General features: G+C 38.3%; 1 protein-coding gene across 1 annotated transcript in view; it reads left to right on the top strand.

Annotated features, from left to right (window-relative positions):
• The window catches only part of CTNNA3 (catenin alpha 3), a 596,807-nt gene that overhangs the window by 12,126 nt on the left and 560,822 nt on the right, over positions 1–23,859 (top strand). The window contains exons 3-4 of the mRNA XM_009290520.1: positions 1,408–1,600; positions 13,468–13,634. Of these exons, the coding sequence (XP_009288795.1) occupies positions 1,408–1,600; positions 13,468–13,634 (360 nt within the window). The remainder of the gene's footprint in view (positions 1–1,407; positions 1,601–13,467; positions 13,635–23,859) is intronic.

The following is a 23,859-nucleotide window of genomic DNA, read 5'->3' as shown; positions in this document are numbered from 1 at the left end:
GGTGGTGTTGGGTCGATGGTTGGACTCGATGATCTTAGAGGTCTTTTCCAACCTTAATGATTCTATGATTCTATGATTCTACCAGCTGGCTGGTTTATGTGCAATGGATAATTTCATTTACTTTCTTTGAGCCACAGTCAGAAAGATACCCAAGCCCTCTTTAATGATCTGAGCCAGAGTTATTTATGTTGCTGTCTCCCTTGTGACATGCCCAAGCAGTTGATGTCAAGTGGCTGGTCTTCCTTTTTCCCCCAAAATTCCACATGAATGATGTAGGGGTCAGGGCTTTTTTCTTTCAAAGATGTTTTTATAGAAATGCTTCCCAGGGGATGTTTCATGAAAAGCATGAAAATGCATGAATTCATGAACAAGATCTAAATGTGAGCTAGGGCACAGCTAGCACACTTCTCGTTATATACATGTGAATGGAGCCCTTTTCCACAGACCAGATCAAACCACAAGCTGTGCCGCAGCCATTAGCTAAGTTTGCCTGCTGGACTGAGAAATTCATACACAGCTTTTGCTTTGCTTATACAATATTGTTGATGATTGGAATACCATTTAATAAAATGAAGCAATTATATACATATAAAATGTGTTCATTGAGCCCCAAGACTAGATCTGTACTTAATATTATATTGTCCGTGTTCTGGCACAGAGAACAGAATAGGAAGAGGATTAAAAAACATCAGTGAACTTAATGAAAATAAAGTATGTTTTAAAATATCTATATAACACTTTTCTTTTTTAAAATCTTTTAGGAGTCTTGCCTTAGTGTGACAGCTCAAGCAATGCCTTAGAGAATAGTCTCTTAGAAACATTCTGCTGGAGTGTGGAGGCTGTGCTCAGATGATGAGGAATGTGGAGTGGGATGCTATATAAATATAAGTTCTTTATGGATGTTGAAGTGCGTTGTTAAAAAACGTAATTTGGACAAAGCTGCAGTAAACCTACCAGATAGCTTGGGAGATTTAAGCTGGAAGTATGGGAAGATTCAGCACTGATTATAATTCCTGCCTTGGCTGAAGCCTCCTTACATAGCATTAGTAATTTTTTTTTTATCATGAGGAAATTTTAAAATAAATAAGGCGTGTCAGGAGTTTGCATCAGGGTTAATATGACAGTGAGATTTCTATTGACTTTGCTTTGATCATACAGAAAGAAGAATGCAAAGATGAGGCAAATTAAGTAAAATTACCTGTCAAATTTGATTCAATAGTTTTGTCCTTTCTCAGTATGTACGCTGAGGTTGCCTGTTTCTCTCTAAAGCAGAGGGAATCTCATTGCTTATTCTCAACTATATTATTATTATTATTATTATTTTTTTTTTTAAATTTGAGAACAATATAAATTCACTTATTATAGAACTTACACCACTATTGTCTTTTTTGTTTCTTTTAAATGTAGGTTACAACACTAGTGAACTGTCCACAGAATCCTTCTAGTAAGAAAAAGGGCTGTTCCAAAAGAGCTCGTGTCTTGCTAGCTTCTGTGGAAGAAGCCACTTGGAATCTGTTGGACAAGGGGGAAAAAATTGCCAAGGAAGCAATTGTCTTTGAAGAGGAATTTCATGCAGCACTTGCTGATGTCCGGAAAGAGAGTAAGTGTATGACAAATAATTTAGGCACCACAAGGAATTAGTTTAACCATGTAACACTGGTATTAAAATGAAGCTAGGATATCCATGAGAAATATGTTTTGATGTGAAAATATCTGAACTTTGAGTTGTCTAATTGTATGTTCTCAGATACCACTTATAAGGAGATAAAGTGTGCAAGCTGGGCCCCATTGTGGAAAAACACTTGTGTCAGTGGAAGTTTTGGTGGATTATTTTTTTTCAATGAAGACAGGATGCCCCTTGTTAATTTTAGTGGCTGTTAAGCACAAGTTTAAGTTAATGCATGCTTTAATGCTCTTCTTGAAAAGAACTATTTACCTGAATCTGGGATTAAGGCATTTTAGTTAAAAATTTAAAACAGAAATCTTCCCTTTTTTGTGCAGTAGTAAGGACTTAATTTGGGAAGGTATAATAGTCCCGTTTGGAGGTATGTTTTGAGACTTCAGCAGGAGGCAAATGGATTCTTTAACCTACTGTAAGAGTCACCCCCTCATGATAGAGCAGCTCATCTTTGGTGAGTTTTGCCATATTCTATTTCTGCATGACCTATCTCCTTATTTCCAACCAGACTCCCAGAATAGGACTAGGTTTTATGATCTGCTGAGAACACTGTATTAGCCACTTTTTTCAGGTGAAATTCAACAAGGCCAAGTGCCGGGTCCTGCACTTCGGCCTCAACAACCCCATGCAACGTTACAGGCTTGGGGAAGAGTGGCTGGAAAGCTGCCTGTTTGTTGCTTTGTTGATTTTTACTCTGCCCATGGGTAATTGGGGCCTATTGGGTGAATATGAAGGCCAGGCTCAAATAGTAGTAAGCCGGATGACAGACATCCAAAATGTGTTCCTGCAGAAATCATCCTTGAAAATTGATTCAGGAGAAGGTTTCAGAGGAAAAAGGGGACAGAAGAGTAATGCTTTTAGTGCTTGGCCATTTGAGAATTATGTCCTTTCATCCATGCTCATGAATTTTGTAAACAAATGGTTCCCAAGGGTTGCCTGGAATCAGATTAAGAGAGGCTGATGAAAGCCTTCCCAAACAAGTGGGAGCAGACAAGCAAATAACAACGGTCTCTACCATAAAGTTATTGTCAGGCCATGTTATCGAATGAGCTAGCAACCAGGCTTGGTTTTATCAAGGGGCAAAGTGGGCTTCAGTTGCCTTTTCACTGCTGAGCAGTGTGCTGTATGTTCTTATGCCATGTGACAACTTGTGCCTGAAGGACTGTGTGTTAGCCATTTACATCAGGTCTTTATATCACCCTGCTCTTACTAAAGCTGCAACTTAATCAGGATTTTTTTGTTGTTTTTTTTTTTAATTTTGTTTTCCTCCATGTGCAGCTGGGACAGTTTCTGAGTCTCTGCTGTTGTTCAGGGTAGTGATTACTAGCTATTGGCTTCCTCTGGATCCAGAGATGGCTGCGTTTTAGAGTTTGATATATGCATATGGTGTCTGAGATACCTTAAGGTCCTTTGTGATTAAAAGCATTATGACCAGCAAATATCATTGTTATCTGTCACACTGATCGGCTGAGGCTTTAAAAAAAATCATTCATTTTGGAGTACTCTTAAAAATGTTAGCCCATCCATTCCAGGCCGATAACACAAGACAAGAATAAATTATATAGTTCTATATTGATTTTTATACATAGAGAATATAAAAATAATTCACATTTTCAATTTATTTATTGATTCTCAGCCAAGACCAGAGATAACTACAAAAATAAATAATACATAAAGTAGATTATATACACCTCATACATTTTAAAAGAAAGGTAAGTCCATGTTATCACCTATTGTTATGCAATGACAAATTGAGTGTTCACAGCCGATCTTCCTCCAAGGATTTGCCAAACTGCACAAGTTAATTTTAAGAAGTTGGTGAACAATTGTAAAATAAATAGCAGTTTGTTAATTTTGCAGATATTTTTAGTCCTTGAAGCTATGTATTATTTTTAATTTGCAGTATGCCACATCATATGTAACTTTATTGCCTGTTATTCAAGTCACATTCTGCTGCTGTTAAATGTCTCATTTATTTACTTCAAGTTCTTTGAAAGGATGTGGGCCATAAATTCTGGTAAACTGTGCTTGCATGCCATGCATGTCATAGCATATAGTATTTAATTTTCTGTGGGCATATTTTTCTGTGGTGACTGGCAGGTATTTTTATTAGTATGCTCTTAAATAAATTACGAATTTTTGCATGTGGCTGCAGCTTGTATTTACTGTATAGTGGAATTTTGAAACAATGCTCTAGATGATTTCACTCAGATGAGAACCAAACTGTCAGTCCCAGAGTTGCACACCAGCATCTGGAAAGAATAAATACTCTCTCACCTCTTCTCTCATTTTAGCTTATGTCACTCACTGAGCTTGTTGAGTTGAAGACCGTGACATGAGAATTAAACACTTATTTCTTTTGAATGTCAGTTGCCACTGTGAAAATGCTGCTTTGTTACTTTTGGATCTCATTAATAGGTGTTCCTTGTAGAGGAGTGATAGACTTTTTTCAAGCTGCTGCTGATAATCATGTTCATCATAATGTTTTGGGGAACATAGGGGTAAATTTGTAGGGTAAAAGGGAACAGTGGAGATAAGATAAATAGAAGATGTGTTGTATTTAATTCATGTGATGCATTAGTGACTCATCTAATGTCTTCAGGAATGGGGGCATGGGTATGGCTTCGCTGACTACAGTTCGGTCTTGACAAACACTGTCAGTAGATGAGATTTTGGTTTCTCAAATTCAGTTGAGTTCTGTTAGTGACATTTGAAAGAAAGTGTTGCTATAATGGATGGCAGGCACGTTCCCTGGATAAATCTAGTTTCTGTATCCTTTAACATCTGTGAAGTTTTACTGAAGGTTTATAGTCTTGGAGCTGATCATTTTAATACAGAGGTCCTCCGCATTTTTCTTTTGAGTTTTCTCTCAAGAAAGTACTTTTTAAGGCCTATCGCTGTCCACATCTTGATTCACCTTCTTCTGGAACTCTGCTAAATGAGTGACCAGGCAGGCCTGTGGGTGGTGGACTATATGCATCACTCAGAAATCCACTAGCCTAGTAATTGAAGAACTGCCGTGTTTTCTTGTTGATCTGGTTTGGTGAAGCTTTGTTAAAGGGCATTCATGTACACCTTTTTATTCTAAAATAGTGTAATAAACCCAAATAGAAGTATTTTGAAAAATTCTCACTGCCAGATTTCATGTATACAGCATTTAAAAAAATTGCCTTCTGACTCATAACATGCTGTGAATTAATGGTGAAATAACTGACCCGTATACAAAGGAATAAGAAGCAGTGTTCAACCATGAACACTTCTGACACTAAACATCAAACTATAATTAATGTCCTGATTCAGATCTTTAATCAATTTTAAGACAAGTGATGTATAATAATTTTAAAACAGTGACGTAGTTTATGTGGGGAAACATTACCTTAGGAATTTGCATTAAAGTCTACTGTTATACTTAGGATAATGACTTTTCGCATTTACGTCAAGGTATGATTGCGTATAGTTTTCAAACAGTTGTACAGGCATAGCTAAAATGTCAGTAAGCAATAGCTATAAATACCAAACTATATATGGTCAGAAACACAACAGTTGTTGTCTGTGTTGTTTCTATCTATTGCAGTGTCAGTGTTTCATGTGTTTAGCTGTTATCATGCTCAAGTGTGTTCCTAGATAAGCCTTTCATCACACATAATAGTGAATTGAAAGCAAGTTACTTGCTGGAGATACATTTTGAGCCTTCAGTTACTCTTTAAAAGGAAATAAAAAAAAAATTGATATTCTGAATGTCCATATTTAATGTCTTTTGACATTAAACAGGGGAGGCAAGACTTTGATGGCATGGGTGAAACTACCATTCACTGGCAAGAAATGGGGAGTGCACTGTAAGGGTATTTACTAAGGGAAGGGGATAGTGATCTCTTGTATTATACTATGTTCTTATTTGTCCCCCCCAAAAAATCTTAAAAATGAGCTTAGCTTTCTCACTCTGCATTAAGGGGTACATGTGTATGCTCTGCGTCTAAAGGACTTTTATTCTGGGAGACAGAATTTAGATATCCAAGTGGCTTAAAATAATCTGTGCTGTACACCATTTTCATCAAACCAAGAACAGATCCCTTGTAGAAAAGCTTCTGACATCACCGTCACTGGATCAGGTGTCCCTGAGTGGGAAAGGGGGAATGAAGAGATGGGTGTAAGGCACAAAGCGGGTGTGTGGTGGCTCTGATTACACATTAGGAAGAACTGTAAGAGATGTGGAACTTCCTGGTAGGCAGCAGTGAAATAATTGCAATGCAACAGAATACAGTGGTATCTGAGTGGGGCAAGAGACTGTGTGGCAGGAGAAAAATGTCCTGTAACATCTACAGAAAGCTATTGTGAGAATCTGAGTTATCATGGTGTTGAATATGAGGAACATGCAGGAGGTATCAATCTGCTTTGCCCTGACAGTGATAAGGTGTCACTTCCAGCTGGCTGGCTGAAGCAGAATCCTTTATTTGCTGTAGCAGATGGAGATGGTATTAGTGGGAGCAGAACAGGTGATTATCCTAGTGACTAGTGTTGTTTAATCTCTTGTTTTTAGAAAGGGTAGGTTGTTTTGTGCTCTGATGTGACATTGACTCCCAAACTTCTCTGGTACTGATTCTGCTTATGTGTTCATGCCTGCAGAACTTAAGGTTGCAAATACTAGTGTAAATCAGAGTTTATAAGTTTTCTATTATTGGTATAAACCGTTGATTTTTTTCTCTCAAGTTTGAGACTGATGTCGGAGTTTCCCTTTGTTCAGTGTCGACGACGGAGCGGGAGTTGCGATCGGAGTAATGAGGTGTCCCTGAGTGGGAAAGGGGGAATGAAGAGATGGGTGTAAGGCACAAAGCGGGTGTGTGGTGGCTCTGATTACACATTAGGAAGAACTGTAAGAGATGTGGAACTTCCTGGTAGGCAGCAGTGAAATAATTGCAATGCAACAGAATACAGTGGTATCTGAGTGGGGTAAGAGACTGTGTGGCAGGAGAAAAATGTCCTGTAACATCTACAGAAAGCTATTGTGAGAATCTGAGTTATCATGGTGTTGAATATGAGGAACATGCAGGAGGTATCAATCTGCTTTGCCCTGACAGTGATAAGGTGTCACTTCCAGCTGGCTGGCTGAAGCAGAATCCTTTATTTGCTGTAGCAGATGGAGATGGTATTAGTGGGAGCAGAACAGGTGATTATCCTAGTGACTAGTGTTGTTTAATCTCTTGTTTTTAGAAAGGGTAGGTTGTTTTGTGCTCTGATGTGACATTGACTCCCAAACTTCTCTGGTACTGATTCTGCTTATGTGTTCATGCCTGCAGAACTTAAGGTTGCAAATACTAGTGTAAATCAGAGTTTATAAGTTTTCTATTATTGGTATAAACCGTTGATTTTTTTCTCTCAAGTTTGAGACTAGGACAATGGAAATCCTCTCTTTTTATTGACTCTGGTACCTCCCTCCCTCCCTTAGTCAATGGGCTCCCTTTGACAACTGTGTTTCTCTGGAACTGTAAATCCACCAGCCTCTAAGGGTGCAGTTCACAGGAGTGGGTGACAGGACTTTCTTGGCAACAATATCTCCTTATGGGAGGACACAACAATGGCATAAAATTCACTGCATTCCATGTGGATTTCACACTGCTGCAGTTAAAAATAAAAAACAAGCAGAGAAAGCCAGATGTAAAAACAAATAGAAGAGAGAGAAATGTGATGCTTAGATAGGATTTAGTAGGAGAAAGAAAATCTATTCAAAGAAATAAGAAAGCTTAATTCTGATGGTCTTGCCTAAAACAATAGAGAACATTTAGCTGTTGCCTGACTGTGATCTTGAACACTGTCTCTGAGGGGTGCTCGCTGACTGCAGTTAGTGGTATTACTGCAAGTATCTGTACAGACAGATTGCCTGCCATCGGCTAGCAGCCCAGCCGAAGTGTGTAACTTTTGTCAGCTATTTGCGAACAGCAAATTTGCCAACAGGCTTACAGTTGACTTGTTTTTAAAGTAATTTTCATGTAAGTTTTTGGATATTTTTGGTGCTGGATGAAGTACATGGATCCTCTAACTTTTTTAAAAATTACCTGTGGCTGAACTGTTTTTACCTTTCCTTGTGCCTGAGCATAGATTTTTGTAAGCACATGCATAAGTAGCAGTCATTTGACAGTAGCAGTCAGTAGCTGATCAGCTAATGGTAGTAACACCATTTACTTTGGGAGTCATCTATCTGTGTGTGCTGAATAGAGTCTTGGAAGTGTCTGCCTTCCAATAATTATGTTGTTATGATATATCCTGACTTTGGTTCTTTGAATTGCTTCTCATTTGAATGTCTAAAATAATTGAAATACTATGAATACTCCCATCTTTCTGCTTCCCTATTTGTGCCACCAAAAGGGCAGTCTTTCATGTTTCATTGTTTGTAACAAATGTAATTATAGAAGAATATCCACTTGATGGGAATTACAATAAAATGGATGAAATTGCATTGAACTGTCATTCCGTCTACTGCATTTTAAGAAAGTTCTAACATCATGTTGTTGCTGGAGCTGTCATTTTCTGCTGCTTGTACTCATAGCTCCTATCTGCCTAGGCTGCATCTCATAGCTTTATTTTAGGGTCATGATTTTATACTTGTTCATCTGGCCATCCCAGCTTATGTCCAACTCATTTCTAAGGGGTTGGTCATATTTCAGACCCTTCTGGCTTGTCTTTGCTCACACACTCACTCACAGAATCACAGAATGGTTGAGGTTGGAAGGGACCTCTGGAGGTCATCTGGTCCAATCCCCCAGCTCAGGCAGGTCCACCAGTCTGCCCAGGACCATGTCCAGTCAGTTTTTGAGTATTTCCAAGGATGGAGACTCCACAACCTTCCTGGTCAGCCTGTGCCACTGCTAAGTCACTCAGTGAGAAAAAATGTTTTCTGATGTTTAGACTGAACGTCCTGTGTGTCAGTTTGTGCCTGTTGCCTCTGGGCCTGTCACTGGGCACCACTAAAAAGAGTCTGGCTCCGTCTTCTTTGCACCCTCCCATCAGGTGTTTATAAATACTGATAAGATCCCTCTGAGCTTTCTCTTTTCTAGCCTGAACAGTCCCAGCTCTCTTGGCCTTTCCTCATATGAGAGGTGCTGTAGTCCCTTACTCATCTTTGTGGCTCAAGTACCCAGAAGATATTAGTGTTGAAATGGTACTATTTTCAGATTTTAGGATTATTTGAGGTTTTGAAGTGTCTGAGGTGCTTGAAGGACACCCAAATCCATATGGCCATTCTCTTCTGGAAAACACAATAGCAGAGACCTGGGCAAATAATCACATGTGGGGCCTGTGAACATACAGTTCAGCCTTGTGTTTATGGATGGGGGAAGCATTACATTAGAGGTTTCTGAGGAGCCACTGTGCTGTCAGAAGATTATCTTTTTTGTTCCCAACTTTTATTAAATATTCCTGGTAATAGCACTGTCTCCTATCCTCAGCTAAGCTATATCTCTTCTCTCCTGATCCATTCAGTTACTAACTCATAGGCTCACCATTCACTCCTGTCTGGGCTTCTCACAACTGAGTACTTTCACTCTTTCCTAACCAACCAGTTCCTTTCTAATCTGTAGCTCTGCTTTCCTGGTCAGTTTTGTTTGGACTTTTGCTGTGCACAAAGAGACTCTACTAGCAGGAAACACAGAACTTAAAAAATAAAAAGTAGTTGGTTAGTGGTTAACACATACAATAGATAGCTAAGGCTAATGACTGACTGAGCAAAGTGTTAATGTATTTATTACCCTCAGTAATGCTGTCCAGACAGTTTGCCAGACAGGTGTCAGTCATGTGGGAAAATGTTGGCTTCTGTTGCTCCTTTGGAACTGTGGCTCAGTTTTGCAGAGTTGTTATCTTGGAAGTTCCTGGGTCTTTTTGCTTAAGGTTTATAACTTTTCATGTCAGTATTTTTTCCTCTTTGATTGCTAATTACTACTATCTCTACAACTCCACTTCTGTCTGTGTTTTTACTTATCTTGTGTGATGTTAGCTAACATACTTTCTTGCACCTTACCAAAAATTTTCTCAGCTAAGGTCACAGAGTTGTACTACACCAAACTAGGCCTTGGATCACAGAGAGCTGAACCACAGGACTGAGGATTCCACATAGTCTTCCTCTGGTTGGTTGATTCTCTGTGTCATGTCCCCCCCCCTCCCCCCCAATTTTCCTCTCAAAGTAACCAGTTCTGTTTTCTTTTCTTATTGCCTTCCCTTCATTAATTCTCTTCTCAGCTTCTCCAGACTTAACTAGTTTTCAACAGAAGTTCTTCTGAACTGCAGCTGATTCTGTGCCTAAGAAGTTTTAAGTTCCCCAAAGGTCACCATGTTGACTTGCTACTTCTCCTTTTATCCTGGGAAGCATGTGAAGTTGACAGACCACATTTATCTTGGACTACAAACCTATTTGCAAATCTGGCTTAAAGTGCTGAGTTAAAATAAGTTAATAGCTGCTTTGCCTTTGCTTGGGTGGCACAAGACACTGCAAAAATAGTAGTGAATCTGGTCTGTTTGCTTATCTTGTAAGTAAATGCTAATAAATAACAGGTAGTAGAACACTGCGTGCTGTTTTCTTTCCCTCCTTATAAACACTTCACATGTTCTGTATGTCTAAAAAAAAATGAGTCAGTCCATAAATAGTGGAACAAAGAGAGCCTGTCTTCCTTCAAATTTGCATCTCAACACTTCTGTAGATTTTTTGAAGCTTAGTGGTAGCTGAACTTTCACTGCCAGCCCCAGCTTGCCATCAGTGAGAACTTTAACTTGGTCTCTTTCTTCATTTCCTATTTTCATGGAAAAGTAGTTAGCTAACTTTGAATATCTTCCCCCGTGTAAAAATTTTATTGAATTTGGTCAGAAAGTTCAAAAGTTACCAGGTGGCCAGTCAAACAGTGATGAGATGTTAACTTTATTGTCTTGGGAAACAGCGTCTCCCTGATGCTTTAGTCAGTATTTGTTAAAATGAATCCTGAGGGACCAAGGTGGACAGCTCTACTCTCATACATCTTAGTTGCAGAAAAGATTTCCATTGTTTCATGCTTTCTTGTCTTATTAAGACATTGTATGTGTCAGCTTCCTGGTTTTGTGCAAATGTTCTTAAGAATCTGACAGTTATGATGGTCTGAATTAATACTACAGTGTACACATTCCAAATACATAAAAAACATGTGATGTTAACTTGTACTTATACAGCCTGAAAGGTAACTCGTCAAATTTAAGATATTCAAAACCAATAATTGGCAGGACAGACAGATGGTAATTAAATACTATGAAAATAAAATGGAGACAGTTTATCAGGTTATTCATTGACATTGCTTGTTCTCAGAAATTTGGAAAGTTTTCTATATATTTGAAGTCATAAGAGAAATGAAAGGGCAAGGATTTTAGTTTTATGATAGTGTGTATGCACTGTATTTCCCATGTCCTTATTAAGACACAATGAATTTCCAGAGTTAGTGGCTTAAATTCCTATTAAAACTTCCCAAATTGCTATTAATTTATTAATGTTTGTAGTAGTCACCTTCAAAAATACATCTAAAGATATGTATGCATGTAAGTAGGATTTTCTCTCTCCATTTACTCCCTGTCCCGCCATCCAGGATTACTGGGCTCAAATCAGTGCTTTGAAACTTCTTCCAGTACTGAAAACAGTACTCAACTGGAGAGGTGTTTCTGTCCATTGCAGATGGGGAAATAAAAAACACCTTAAAAATCAGTGGTTCTGATTAATATTTGATTTTTATTTCCTATAGTTTTATTTGTTGTGATGTGCTCAGCTATGGTGCATTATCCCACCAACTACTAGAGAAACGTTCTATTTTGCTGTCCCGAGCACAAGAAACTGATATTTTTTTACTTTCACTGTTTTGTGATGTAGCAGGTGCTAGAAACAGATCTCAAATTAGTGTGATTTTTATTTATTTATGGAGTTTGCTAAGCATGTACTTAAGATACATGATTTGCACAAAGACTTTAACAAATCCAAGAGAAAACCAGAGAGCACTATTCAAGATGGGTGTTCCTGGAAAACTGATGAGTTTCAGCATGTTGGAAGTATTCAGTGTTCTGAGAATCAGGCCAGTACTACCTCAGGGGCTGATATGGGGGCTCTGTACTAATTGGTAGGTTTATTTCTGTAGCCTTTGCTCAATATTTTTTCAAATGCAGTTTCTAGTAAGAGCAGTAAAACTTGTTTTTTCTCTGAATCTTGAGAAATGAAGTCACGTATAGAACCACTCTGGCAAACTCTAGTGCACTTGAATAGTTCTCACTCAGTTTTGATTGAGGGAGCACATAAAAGTCTGTATCTATGTAATTACAGGAAATCCCTTATGTTTGTATGTATTTCTATGAATATGCATTAATTACTGATTGTATGTATTTTGTACAAATCTTGTTGCCTATTTTTTGATTTGAGGACTCCAAAGCTTATAAAAACACATACTTGGTTCAGGTAGCAAAACTCTTTGCATGACTTTTAGCTTTGACTTTACTACCAGATACTCTGAAGTAGACACGCCAATAGAGTTCCTGCATAAAGCCTGTCCAGACTTCTTGCCTTTGAGTGAAGCTATACAGTGCTAAGGGTACTGTGAATTTTATTTCAGAAGGCAACATTTTCTCCTTACTTTTGGTCAGAATTTGTAGAACAAAATTAAACAAAAATTACATGTTCCTGCACTCTCTATGTAGAAAACATCTGTGATACAAATGACTGCTTGGAGAAATGTACCCCATTCTTATACCGAGACTTAGGTAATTTAGATATAAGTAGAAAGAATATTGCATACTAAAAGATTATAACTCTGGAGCAATATCAAAATTTTCGAATGCCGTTTTTTTCTTTACTGTTACATCCAAAATCCAGGACATGCTTAAGGCAGTTGTCAACAACTACATGAATATTTAGTCTTTTAATAGCTACACTTACTAATGATGTTTCCTAGTTTTAGAACAGCCAAAACTATTCATTTTTGTGACTTTTGATCCATCTTTGGTTTCTGAGCTGATATAGAGAGTTTAATGGGTCAAATGTTTATTTTAGCAGTTTGTGCTTGTGTGACAAGAGTTTTCCAGTGCTGATCTGTGTAGAGTGAGTTCTCTCAAGGTTGTGCCATCACTAGCAAAGCTCCTCAGATAGACTTTGAAATGCTTTTAGAAATGAGTTTAATGGCATTTTTTTTCTCAGAGTAAGTCTAGGTGACAGACTGCTGAAAGTAAACTTGTGTGTTTGACATTGTTGCTCTTATTGTTAAATTTCATTTGCAAAACTTCATGTTGGAGAGCAGTATATTGTTGTCTACCGCCACAGTTACTAGCTCCATCGCATAGATTTCACATATTTTATGTCAGAGTCAGATGTTCGAGTGTATGAGATTTTCATTCCATTAACTTACATTTATAATGAGAAGAACAGTATTTGATTCCCTTCTGTGACCAGGAATTATTTAATAGCAAGGACAGCAAAGCAGACAGTAATATAAAAAGCAATGACTAGAAAAGTTTAACATAGAGCCCCTGGCCTCGTTGTGTACAGCTAAGAGTAATGGTGTGATTGCCAAGGGAATTATTTCAGAATTAAATGATTCAGAAGAACAGAAAGGGAACATCTTTCAAAATCTGGAACATCCTGCATGATCTGTAATAGTTGACCTTCATATCAAGGCATTAGGGCAACTAAGAGGTGCCAAATTTATTGGCAATACTTGTGACTTGCCAAATAACTGCTCGAGTTTTAACTTTTTTTTTTCCTGGGTGTTGCAATATAGCCTAAGGGAATTTATGTCTTCATTTTGCAGGTCAAGCCTTAAAGGTATCAGCAGAGGCATTTACCAGTGATCCCTGCTATCTACCTAAGAGGCAGGCTGTTGTCCAAGCAGCACGATCTCTGCTTACAGCTGTCACAAGGCTTCTAATTCTGGCGGACATGGTTGATGTGGCATACTTACTGGAACATTTAACTGTGGTGAGTAGAATTTGACTTAACTAAGACTCCCTTTAGCCAGAGAAGTGTCTGCTGATGGTTCTTTCTGCCTTGAAAATTCTTTTTGTACTTGGAAATTGCAGATCTCATTCACAAAACACCTTGGCAATTGGTAAAAGTGTAGATTCTAGATGAGATTTGTAGAATGTACCAAAAAAAAGTCTTCTACTTCTAACTCAACATATTTGATCTGGGGAAGAAGATGGTTACCCGTACAATTATATTTTAACTTCCTTTTTATTTCTTATTTCCTATTTTCTTACTTGAATTGTATAGCTTTTTGTGCATGAAAGATATTTGTGGGAACATCCTGCATGATCTGTAATAGTTGACCTTCATATCAAGGCATTAGGGCAACTAAGAGGTGCCAAATTTATTGGCAATACTTGTGACTTGCCAAATAACTGCTCGAGTTTTAACTTTTTTTTTTCCTGGGTGTTGCAATATAGCCTAAGGGAATTTATGTCTTCATTTTGCAGGTCAAGCCTTAAAGGTATCAGCAGAGGCATTTACCAGTGATCCCTGCTATCTACCTAAGAGGCAGGCTGTTGTCCAAGCAGCACGATCTCTGCTTACAGCTGTCACAAGGCTTCTAATTCTGGCGGACATGGTTGATGTGGCATACTTACTGGAACATTTAACTGTGGTGAGTAGAATTTGACTTAACTAAGACTCCCTTTAGCCAGAGAAGTGTCTGCTGATGGTTCTTTCTGCCTTGAAAATTCTTTTTGTACTTGGAAATTGCAGATCTCATTCACAAAACACCTTGGCAATTGGTAAAAGTGTAGATTCTAGATGAGATTTGTAGAATGTACCAAAAAAAAGTCTTCTACTTCTAACTCAACATATTTGATCTGGGGAAGAAGATGGTTACCCGTACAATTATATTTTAACTTCCTTTTTATTTCTTATTTCCTATTTTCTTACTTGAATTGTATAGCTTTTTGTGCATGAAACCTTCTTGATATTTGTGGCAGTAGTAGGAAATAATTTATTTGTAGAGAATCTTAAAGGTGGAATTTTATGTGGATATTTACAGAGGGAAAGAACAGAGTAGGTAAGAGTCTATCTCTGTATTCAAGTTGGTCTGTGAGAGAGATCAGCTAAACAGAGAGGGAGGAGATGTGTGAGAGAGGCCTCTGGCAATTCCCCAGCTTCAGCTATATATTCGTACACTGCAGACAGAAGACTAGAAAGTCCTAATGTTTGCAAAGCTTTAAAAATTGTGCAGTAGAAAATATTCTCTGAAAGCCACTTCATGTTTTCATTCAAGGGAATAATGTGTTTCGGAAGTGCGTATCACAATAGTGCTATGTTTTGGGTCATCTTTCTTTCCACTTGGCTGTCTTTATACAGAAGGGACAGCCTCATTCTTCTCTTCCCATATAAAACTAACCAGTGGTTGTGCCACTATTGCTGAATTAGGCAAAATGTCCACACTTCTGTTGCTCAACATCAAAATGCTTTCCTGTCTACATAAACTGGAGTTCCTTTAATGTTAACCATAGTGTCCCATGTGAGCAGGCTTCCTTCCTTTTTTGAACAGTGTGATTTTAATCTTCCCAGCATCATGTGTCTGACCACAAAAATGTGTTTACTGAGTTTCTTCTTTGGCTACTTACTCCATTCAATCTGGTGTGTGTCTTCGCTGGGAAGAGCAAGGAATTGTTCAATTTTTGTTTCCTTTTTTCGCCTAATAACTTCAGTAATGTGTGACAGACTGGTAAAAATTCAAAGTTCTATTGACTTCTTAATGTTTCAGGGCAGGGGTGAATAATCAGTGCCACCTCTAATAATGCCTCATGCCACAAGAGGACCCACTGACTTAAAGGGGACCATTGTGAAGCAAGTTCAGTTTGGTGAGGACAGGGAAATGAAAATGTAGCTCCCAATCGAAGTAGGAACAGTATTTCATAATAAAACAATGTTGTATGGGTTTCAGTACTGTGTTTGAAACATCCAGCATTGACAATTGTTGAAGATGCAGTGCAGGCTAAATGAACGTTGACTTGCAGAAGCTTCTATGTTGTTATACATGTATGAAATTTGTCAGCTGTAAGAGGAGTGGCCTGTGTCTTTTTGTACTGTTTGTGGAAAATACTCTTAAATGATGAGAATTTTCATTGGTAGCCTATGACATTTTTACATATATATTTTCATAATCCTAGATGCAGCCTTCTAAAATGTTTTCAGTATGTTTTACATGAGAGAACTAAAATTGGGTAGTTTTCTTTCCTCCATTTTCAGTATTTCTAAACAACTGTATAATTCACTTCATGATTTCCATTTGAAAATGAAAACAAACAATAACGGAAAATCATAAAAGAATGTGAAGAATCATTCAGGAAAAACTCCGACACTGCAAAGAGTGCAATTCAGTTTTCTTCTTCTTCCATACTTTAATTTAGTTCGCCTAATAGGAGTGAGAACTGAATTCTTCAATTAACTCTTAGAATAAATTAGCGTGGCATAACACTCTCCAAAATGCCTATGTAAAAAGACCCACCCTAGTTCTTAGAGGAAGGTGGTACATTCTCCATATTTATTTAGTTTTTGCCCTGGCTGTTGAACTTGCCAACAGTGGTATTAGCTGTAATGGTGTCTTTTTATATTGACATCCAATTAGGAAATCGACTTGGAAGATAGAGTAATTTCAGCATATGCTACTGAACAACCTTCAAATTATAACAACTTCTGGTCATGACTAACTGACCCAGATTTAAATGCAATTAAATACTTTAATGAGTCTCAACTTTGCTCTGTTAAAAGTCTTTAACTTTTTATTATAATTTAAAACTCCCTTAGGAATTCAGTTTTTCTTCAATGTGGACTTGCTCCAACAAAAAGACATTGTATTCACACAGGGGCTGCAGCGTAGAAAGTAGACCATGTCTTTGCTGTATCAACTTTAATATTCTTGATGTTAGCATGTTCATATGACTTGAAAATCAACTCTCTTTAAAAGTCATTAGCAGTTTTTCTTTGAACTTGTTCTAAAATTTTAGTACTTCTACCATTTTATCCTCTTGTTCACAAAAACATGGATGTTACAGCTGTTATTAATCATTTAAGAGATGAGAAATTTCATTGCCCTTTATTTCCATACCTCTGAGCTCTAGAATTGTCATAGACTAAAATGAAGAAATTTAAAGGACTGAGTGAGCCAAAATTAATTTTAAAAATGACCCCCCCCCCCCCCTCCAAAGGAAAAGTAGAATAAATGAAATGAAAATTCTAACCAAGGAGGTTTCTTTTGTTTGTATGTATAAAATGAAAGTAAGTGGTCTAGCATCATCAAAGAGCTCAGTAGAGTATTAATCAGATCTTATTGAATATGGAAGTATTTAATGGGGAATTATCTATTTATGCATCTAATATTTTTCAAACCCATTTATCAAAGAGTGCTGAAAGTTTTTAGTCTTGCTCACTCAGTAAAGCTGGTTAATTCCAACACTGACATTCAAAACTTTTGAAACCATACTTCTACTGACAGAACGCAGTCTAGATCATTAAACTTTAATTTCCTCTGTAATCTGTGAATAAAAATAGAAAGGAAACAATGAAAATGTGACTAGCTGTCATACAGAGCCTCGTCTAGTGTTACCTGTCACATCTGCCGTTCTAAGTATATCTAGCTACCTCCTTCCAGTTTATGTAGTCTATAAGAGTATTATTTTCTGTACATTTTACTTAGACTTCAGTCAGTTTTTGACTTCTATGTAATAAAATCTTTATATAAAACAAAGTATAATGCTGAAAATACCAAATATTTTTGTCATAAAAATATTGAAATGCAACATTTAAACTAGAAATAACAGGTCAGTCTATTTGGAAGAATTTGATAAACCTGGCAGGAATTTCACTCCAAATGTCCAAAAATATACCTTTGTGAACATGAGATTAGCTTTTCTGAAAATTCACTAATGAAGTGGAGGGAATTTTGGTTGTTTTATGGATTCTATAGAATCTTCACCCAGCAAAGTGTGTATCAAATAATGCATATTAGAAGCCAGGACAAATTCTCAGTGACTGATCATATTCTGGCACAGTAACCTTCTAGCCATTTGTGGAATTTACAGCTTTATAAGAGTATGATGGTGCGGTGCAAATGGCAAGCTCATTTTAAAGGTGACTGAGAAAATAAAGTACCTCACACTGGTAAGAAAGGTTTTGCTTCTTTAAACAACTTAAAATTTTTTAAACAGGGAAGGGTTTAAATAAATAGCTGTCCATATCTGAGTTTCTATACTTCTTTTAGAGTTTGAAGTCTCTAATCAAAAAACTGAGTTGTGAAAAGTGTAGTCAGATGAAGAGCTATATTTGCACTCTTTGTATTGCACTCTTGATTCAGAGCTGTATTACCAGCCTCATTCATTATGGTTAGTAATGCTCGATATTATTTAATTAAGTGAATTAACAGACTAATGGATGCTTGAATTTATTGATCAGAGGAGAACAGCAAGAAGGTAACAAGTTCTGAGAATTTCATTCAAAGCACATTGGCAGTCTGTCTTTCTCTAATCTATTTCAGATCATGCTGAGCCAACATGTTTTATCTGCCTTTTTTCCCTTCTTGTCATGCTTGTAGATTTACTGTTTAAGTCTTCGTATTTTTCATGAACGCCTCAGACAGCATGATCTTTATAAAATGCTTGCTTAGAGTTATTTAAAACTCTTGCCAGGAAAAAAAAAATGAGAATGGCTACAGATAAGAAGCAACTTGTGAACTTGGGCCCTGTGGGCATAGTGCTGTCTGTTCCTCCCTTCCCTGCAGAGTATTCATCAGCATTAAAAATGTTTTGAGCAGGAGAAAAACAGTATGGTTACATAAAAGAAGAGAGGTAAGTCATCTCAGGCTTACCTATGCTTCAGATTTAGGTATTTGGTTTGACTTGTGTAACTCTGCTTAAACTAGAATTTGACTTGCTCCCTGCATTACCTTCTGACTGTTTTGGTATTGTGGTATCATTCAGTAAAACATTAAAAAATGGACAGAGGGCAAAAAAGAATGTAGGCTACCCTGGGGGGTACAGGGCCAGGTTGTGAAACTGAAAACAATCAGAATCTTCCCACCTTCCCTTTGGTGGGCATGGGTCACTCCCACAGCAAGAGAAATCTCTGAAAATAAGGGGTGTTAAGAAGATGACAGGAGTCTTTGGGAGAGGATTTGGCTTCCCCTTTGGTTCATACTCATATTTATTTTCTCATCAACCAGCAGAAATGGATTCTTGTTACCAATCTGAGGACAGTATATGCCACGTGGGATGCAGTTGTTTGTAATCAGGGCTACAGTGTTTATCATTGCACTCTGAAAATTCTGTGGCAGTCTGTAACATGCAATAAAATGACAAAGGAAAAGCAGCTCCTAAAGAATTACTTTTAAGAGTTGGGCTTTTCAAAGTGAACATCTTTTTGAGTGCAACAGGAACCTAGATCCACTTCTGTTCTTGGTATAGTGGCCTCTTGACTGCCACTTTGTAACTCCTTAATGACTTGTGGCTTTGTAACCCCCAGGGCTTCCCTTGAAACAGCCATATTCTTAATGACTTTCTTCTAACAAACCGTTGCTAAGGAACAGACTCCCCAGTCACTGCAGTGCTGTTTACAATAATACCTGTTTTTGGTCTTAGCATGGGAATCACTGAAAAAAAAAAAAGCATTATCCTTTTCTTGCCAGTCAGAAACATGGCTTTGAAGTGACCCTAACTGTCCAGCTTCAGGTGCTACTGGTCCAGAATTTCTTTGAAGCAAGCAAGCCCGAAGGCTCCTGAACCTGTTTTACCAGAGCACAAGAAAATGTAATGGAATATAGCGGCTGTATTTCCAAGAGAATACCACAATTGCTGGGTTAAAAACACACTTAAATGAAAAGGTTTGAAAACAAATCCAATCCTTGCTTCTTTGCAGTGTAGAGCCTTCCCTTCAGTCTTATTTCTAGTTCAGTACCTCTCAGCAGATTCGTGTCTGCAATAGACTCTTCAGTGTCATCTTTGTGTATTGAAAACTTTTCTTTGCTGTCACATCTAAGACTTAGGTGTGGGTCAGCTCCCTCAGGAATTTCTACTTCTCAGGAATTTCCTAGTTTTGCTTCTGCTGCAGGCACCCTGTCTGCTGTCTTCCACTGTTTCCTGTCCTACCTAGTATCCTAGAAGGGTCTCCATGGGCAAAGCATGCGTGGTAGATTTGAGAGAGGATCATTTCCATTTCTGCCAGGGTGTCTGCATGATTTAGAGTACAGTAGGAGCAGACCCTCACCCTTAGTGGTGGCAGAGCAGATAAATACACAGCCTTCCTCCCTACTGCTAAGCCACTGCCTTTTTAAGAGAGTCATGGGTCACAATAGCAGAGGAAAATCATGCCTATCTACTGCCCTCTAGCAAAAAAAAAAAAAAAAAAAAGGCGAGAGAAAGCAACAGGAAGGAATAGGTTGCCCTCTTAAAACTCCTCCCTGTGAGGGAGCGAGTTTTGACATCTCTTGAAAACTGTGCATGTAGGGGTGGGTAGACAGACCTGGGAAGGGAAGATATAAACTTTTTTTATTATGAGTTAAGAAAAATAGTTAAGGAAAAGATTCCTAAAGCTGGGAAAAGCTGCCTTGGACAACAGTGGTACCTGTTTGTATCCCTGAGATGATGAGAGAGAATATAAGCAGCAACCTGTCAGTTACACAAACCAGGACAAAATAGTGAGGAAAGCAAATCTACCTGGACTCACTTGGTCCTAAGCTTTATACAAACTGTTCGCACAACCCAGGTATAAGGGGAGGGGGAGTGAAAGAAGTAGGGCTTATTTTGAATGGATAAGGCTTTCTTTAAGTAAGATGGAATTTTTCTGGTTTGGTTTAACATACATAGTATGAAAGATGTTTATATACTAATTTTTCATAAAAATAAATAATTGTAATGTTGTGAGATAATTTCCAAATGAAGTAAGTTGTAAGCATAAAGCTTGGGGAGACTGATGATACAAAGCTGATTTGTAGCATAGATTAACATGGAATGCATGAAGTTGCCAGAAGTACAATTGAGTTTGAGAAATCTGTATTAAGTCTGGTATTGAAGTTTGAAAATTATTTTGGGAAAGTTGGAAGGTGGGATATTAGAAAAGCAGACACCTATTTTAAATTATTATTTGGACTATGTAAATGCCTGCATGCTCCAATCAGTGACTAGGACTCCATTGCAGTTGACTCTCTTTGAATCTATCAGGAAAAAAAGAGCATTGCTAAATTTTTTCCTTCTGAGTAGTTATTACTGTGTTTTGCTTCTACAGCAACACTTACTTAACACTGAAGTGCAGTGCTTATAAGAGAGTAATATGGAAGTGACACTCTGAAATTTCCTCCTATGAGTGCTAATCTTGGAAGGCAAATTCTAGGTTGGTAAAATAACCTTGCAAAATCAGGTTTTTTTGGCAGATTATTTATTGGTATAATAGTAATGAAGTCAGTGTAATGTAGAGTGGCTTGCCTGATCAACAATTATTTGTATATCTCAGCCATGCACAGATCATTCTGATCTAGAGAAATTTATTTTATAACTTGCTCTTGCTTTGGGAGGCAAAAATGAGGCAATGCATGCAAAACAAACAGTATCTACTTTATCATCAAAATGCATGTCTTCAGACCTTCTCAAAATGAGAGCAAAATCATCTGATATTTTCTGAACGGAAAAAGCTGGGTGACCTACTCTGCATAAACCTCTCCAAAGAGGCACGTTGCCCATTCCATTATAGCAAAATACCGGGAGAGCAACTATTTTCTCATAAGTATGTGTGTTCAGTAATTGGAATTTAAGAGAGGTTTTGAATTCCCCCCCGCCCCCCCCCCCATATGTCCTGGTGATTTAAAACAGTACATTTAATATACTTCAGTCTTTTAAAGAAGCAGTATGTTATTAAAACAGGAAGGTATTTTTTAATGAATGGCTTCCTAATATCAGAATGGAAATAAAATTTGCTTCTCGTCCTTAATTCAGCTCCTATTAATCAATATGAAAATAAAGAGAAATATTTCACAAATAGATAAAATAGTTCAGTGCTATTTTGCTGCCGTGCACAGTGGAAAATGATAATACAGATATTCTGAAAGACAAATACTCTTTCACCTCTGCAGCTCTAGACAAACCAGAAAAGAGCCATTTCTCCTTATTTTTGAATAACAGACTGGCTTTTTGCAGCATTGGCCCTAAATCTGAACCAAGTACATAGAAGGAGACCGAGTAAAGGATGGGCAGCAGGCCATTTGATTACATCACCCTTATAACTTAGGTAGACTCCCAGGCAAATGACATTAAAGGTATGTGGTTTGTCAAATAGCATCATTCACAAACTGAAGAAGCAGTATCTGCTGCCTCCCATACCTCTTTCTGTTTATATGGAGATTGTAAGGTTATTATCAGGAATAAGACTTTGTACTCTATATTTAATGATGTCTCCTCCCACATCTCTGAATTGTAAGCAATGAAGTACTTTGCACTGCATGTTTATAATCTCATATTTTTGCGGCCTGGCCTCCTGTTTAGCTGACAAGCCATTAATTTTCATGGCCCATATTGAGGTTCCCAGACTTGTCAAGGGAATGCCATTAAACTTGGAGAGAATTTTGTCCATCTCAGACCAAACAAGCTCAAACTTGTCTAATGCAGAAGCTATTTCCTTGGGATTCCATAAAGGATGCTATGAAGTGCAGCTGCAAAGTTACGTTATCAAAATGTAATAATTAAACTAGACTTTAAAAATCAGACAGCAACTGCCTTTAATATCATTACTTATTCCACAAATACTTGTATTATGAATCAGTTTGCTTGCAACAGGTAAACATGGTAGCAACAGTGAACAGTGATCTTAACCTTTTACAGAAAGATGCAGAGCTAAGCTACAACATGAAGAGACTTTTAAGTCTTTATTAAATTGGATAAATTAATTTGAATGATCAAACATAGTAAATTTTAGCTTAAGTAGTATCAAAATTTTAGTATGATTTCCTGTTGAAACATTATGAAACCACTCTGTTTATGCCTCAGCCTCTTCCCTTTGAACTCATTGCATTTCCATTACATATGACAGAAGAGCAGAAGTTCCAAGGCTCCTGAAAATAGGTAGATGGATAGTGGGGAAAAAAGCCAAAAGGGCTACATCAGGAGCTTACAAAGAGAGGTCTTTTCCAACCTCAATGATTCTATGATTCTATGATTCTATGATTATGAAACCACTCTGTTTATGCCTCAGCCTCTTCCCTTTGAACTCATTGCATTTCCATTACATATGACAGAAGAGCAGAAGTTCCAAGGCTCCTGAAAATAGGTAGATGGATAGTGGGGAAAAAAGCCAAAAGGGCTACATCAGGAGCTTACAAAGACACCAGAGGATTCTCAGCCCTTATAAACAGCTTTACTGGAGGAGAAACTTCAGTCAGAGTTTGCATGTCTTCTTTGACATTACAGTGAATAAGCTGTGAGACTAGGAAATTTAGTCCTGATGCTTACAGTTATACTTACTAATTAGATAGAACCATGATCATTGCTGGCACCATCGGCAGTGGAGTGCTCTAGCGAGGTGCACAGAGGGGTTTCCCGAACTGGGGGAACCTCTGGGGGAGCCGAGAGCTGCCAGGAGCCTGCAGGTTGCGCCACAGCGGCTGACAAGATCTGGGCAGGGCCAGAAGCAATGGTGGCCAAGCCCCCCTCCACATATAAAAGAAGCCCTTAGGGAGCACTAGTGACCAGGAGTACCGCCAACAGTGTGGGCAAACAGGTGTGGCAGTTTGTGCGGAAGAGCGTGCAGGAAGGGCGCTGAAGCTCTGCTGGCTTGACCAGGGAGCAATGGTATCCACCCGGCAGAAAGCCATGGCTAAGCTCTGCACCCACCATGACTGACGCAGCTTCCCAGACAGAGCTCCGGTGGGAACACGCTGCCACCCAGGTGTCAGGCTGCAGGGTGTGCCCTACTCTTATGCCAGTACCAGACAGCAGCAGTGAGCACACCTGTGGGAAGTGTGCCCAGGTAGAGGAACTCCTCCGCTTAGTGACAGAGCTCCGGGAGGAGGTGAGTAGGTTGAGGAGTGTCAGGGAGAGCAAGAGAGAGAGACTACTGGAATTGCACCCTACCTTCCTTGAGACAGACCCCACAGGCAGACAGGACACATGATACGCAGGGTTCCCTATCCTCTCTCCGCCTGGCTGAACACAGTGACTTAAGGGATAGGGGG

This window comes from Aptenodytes forsteri, unplaced genomic scaffold (assembly GCF_000699145.1).
Source record: "Aptenodytes forsteri isolate BGI_AS27 unplaced genomic scaffold, ASM69914v1 Scaffold349, whole genome shotgun sequence".
Lineage (NCBI taxonomy): Eukaryota > Metazoa > Chordata > Aves > Sphenisciformes > Spheniscidae > Aptenodytes > Aptenodytes forsteri.
This window is presented reverse-complemented; position numbering and strand designations above follow the sequence as displayed.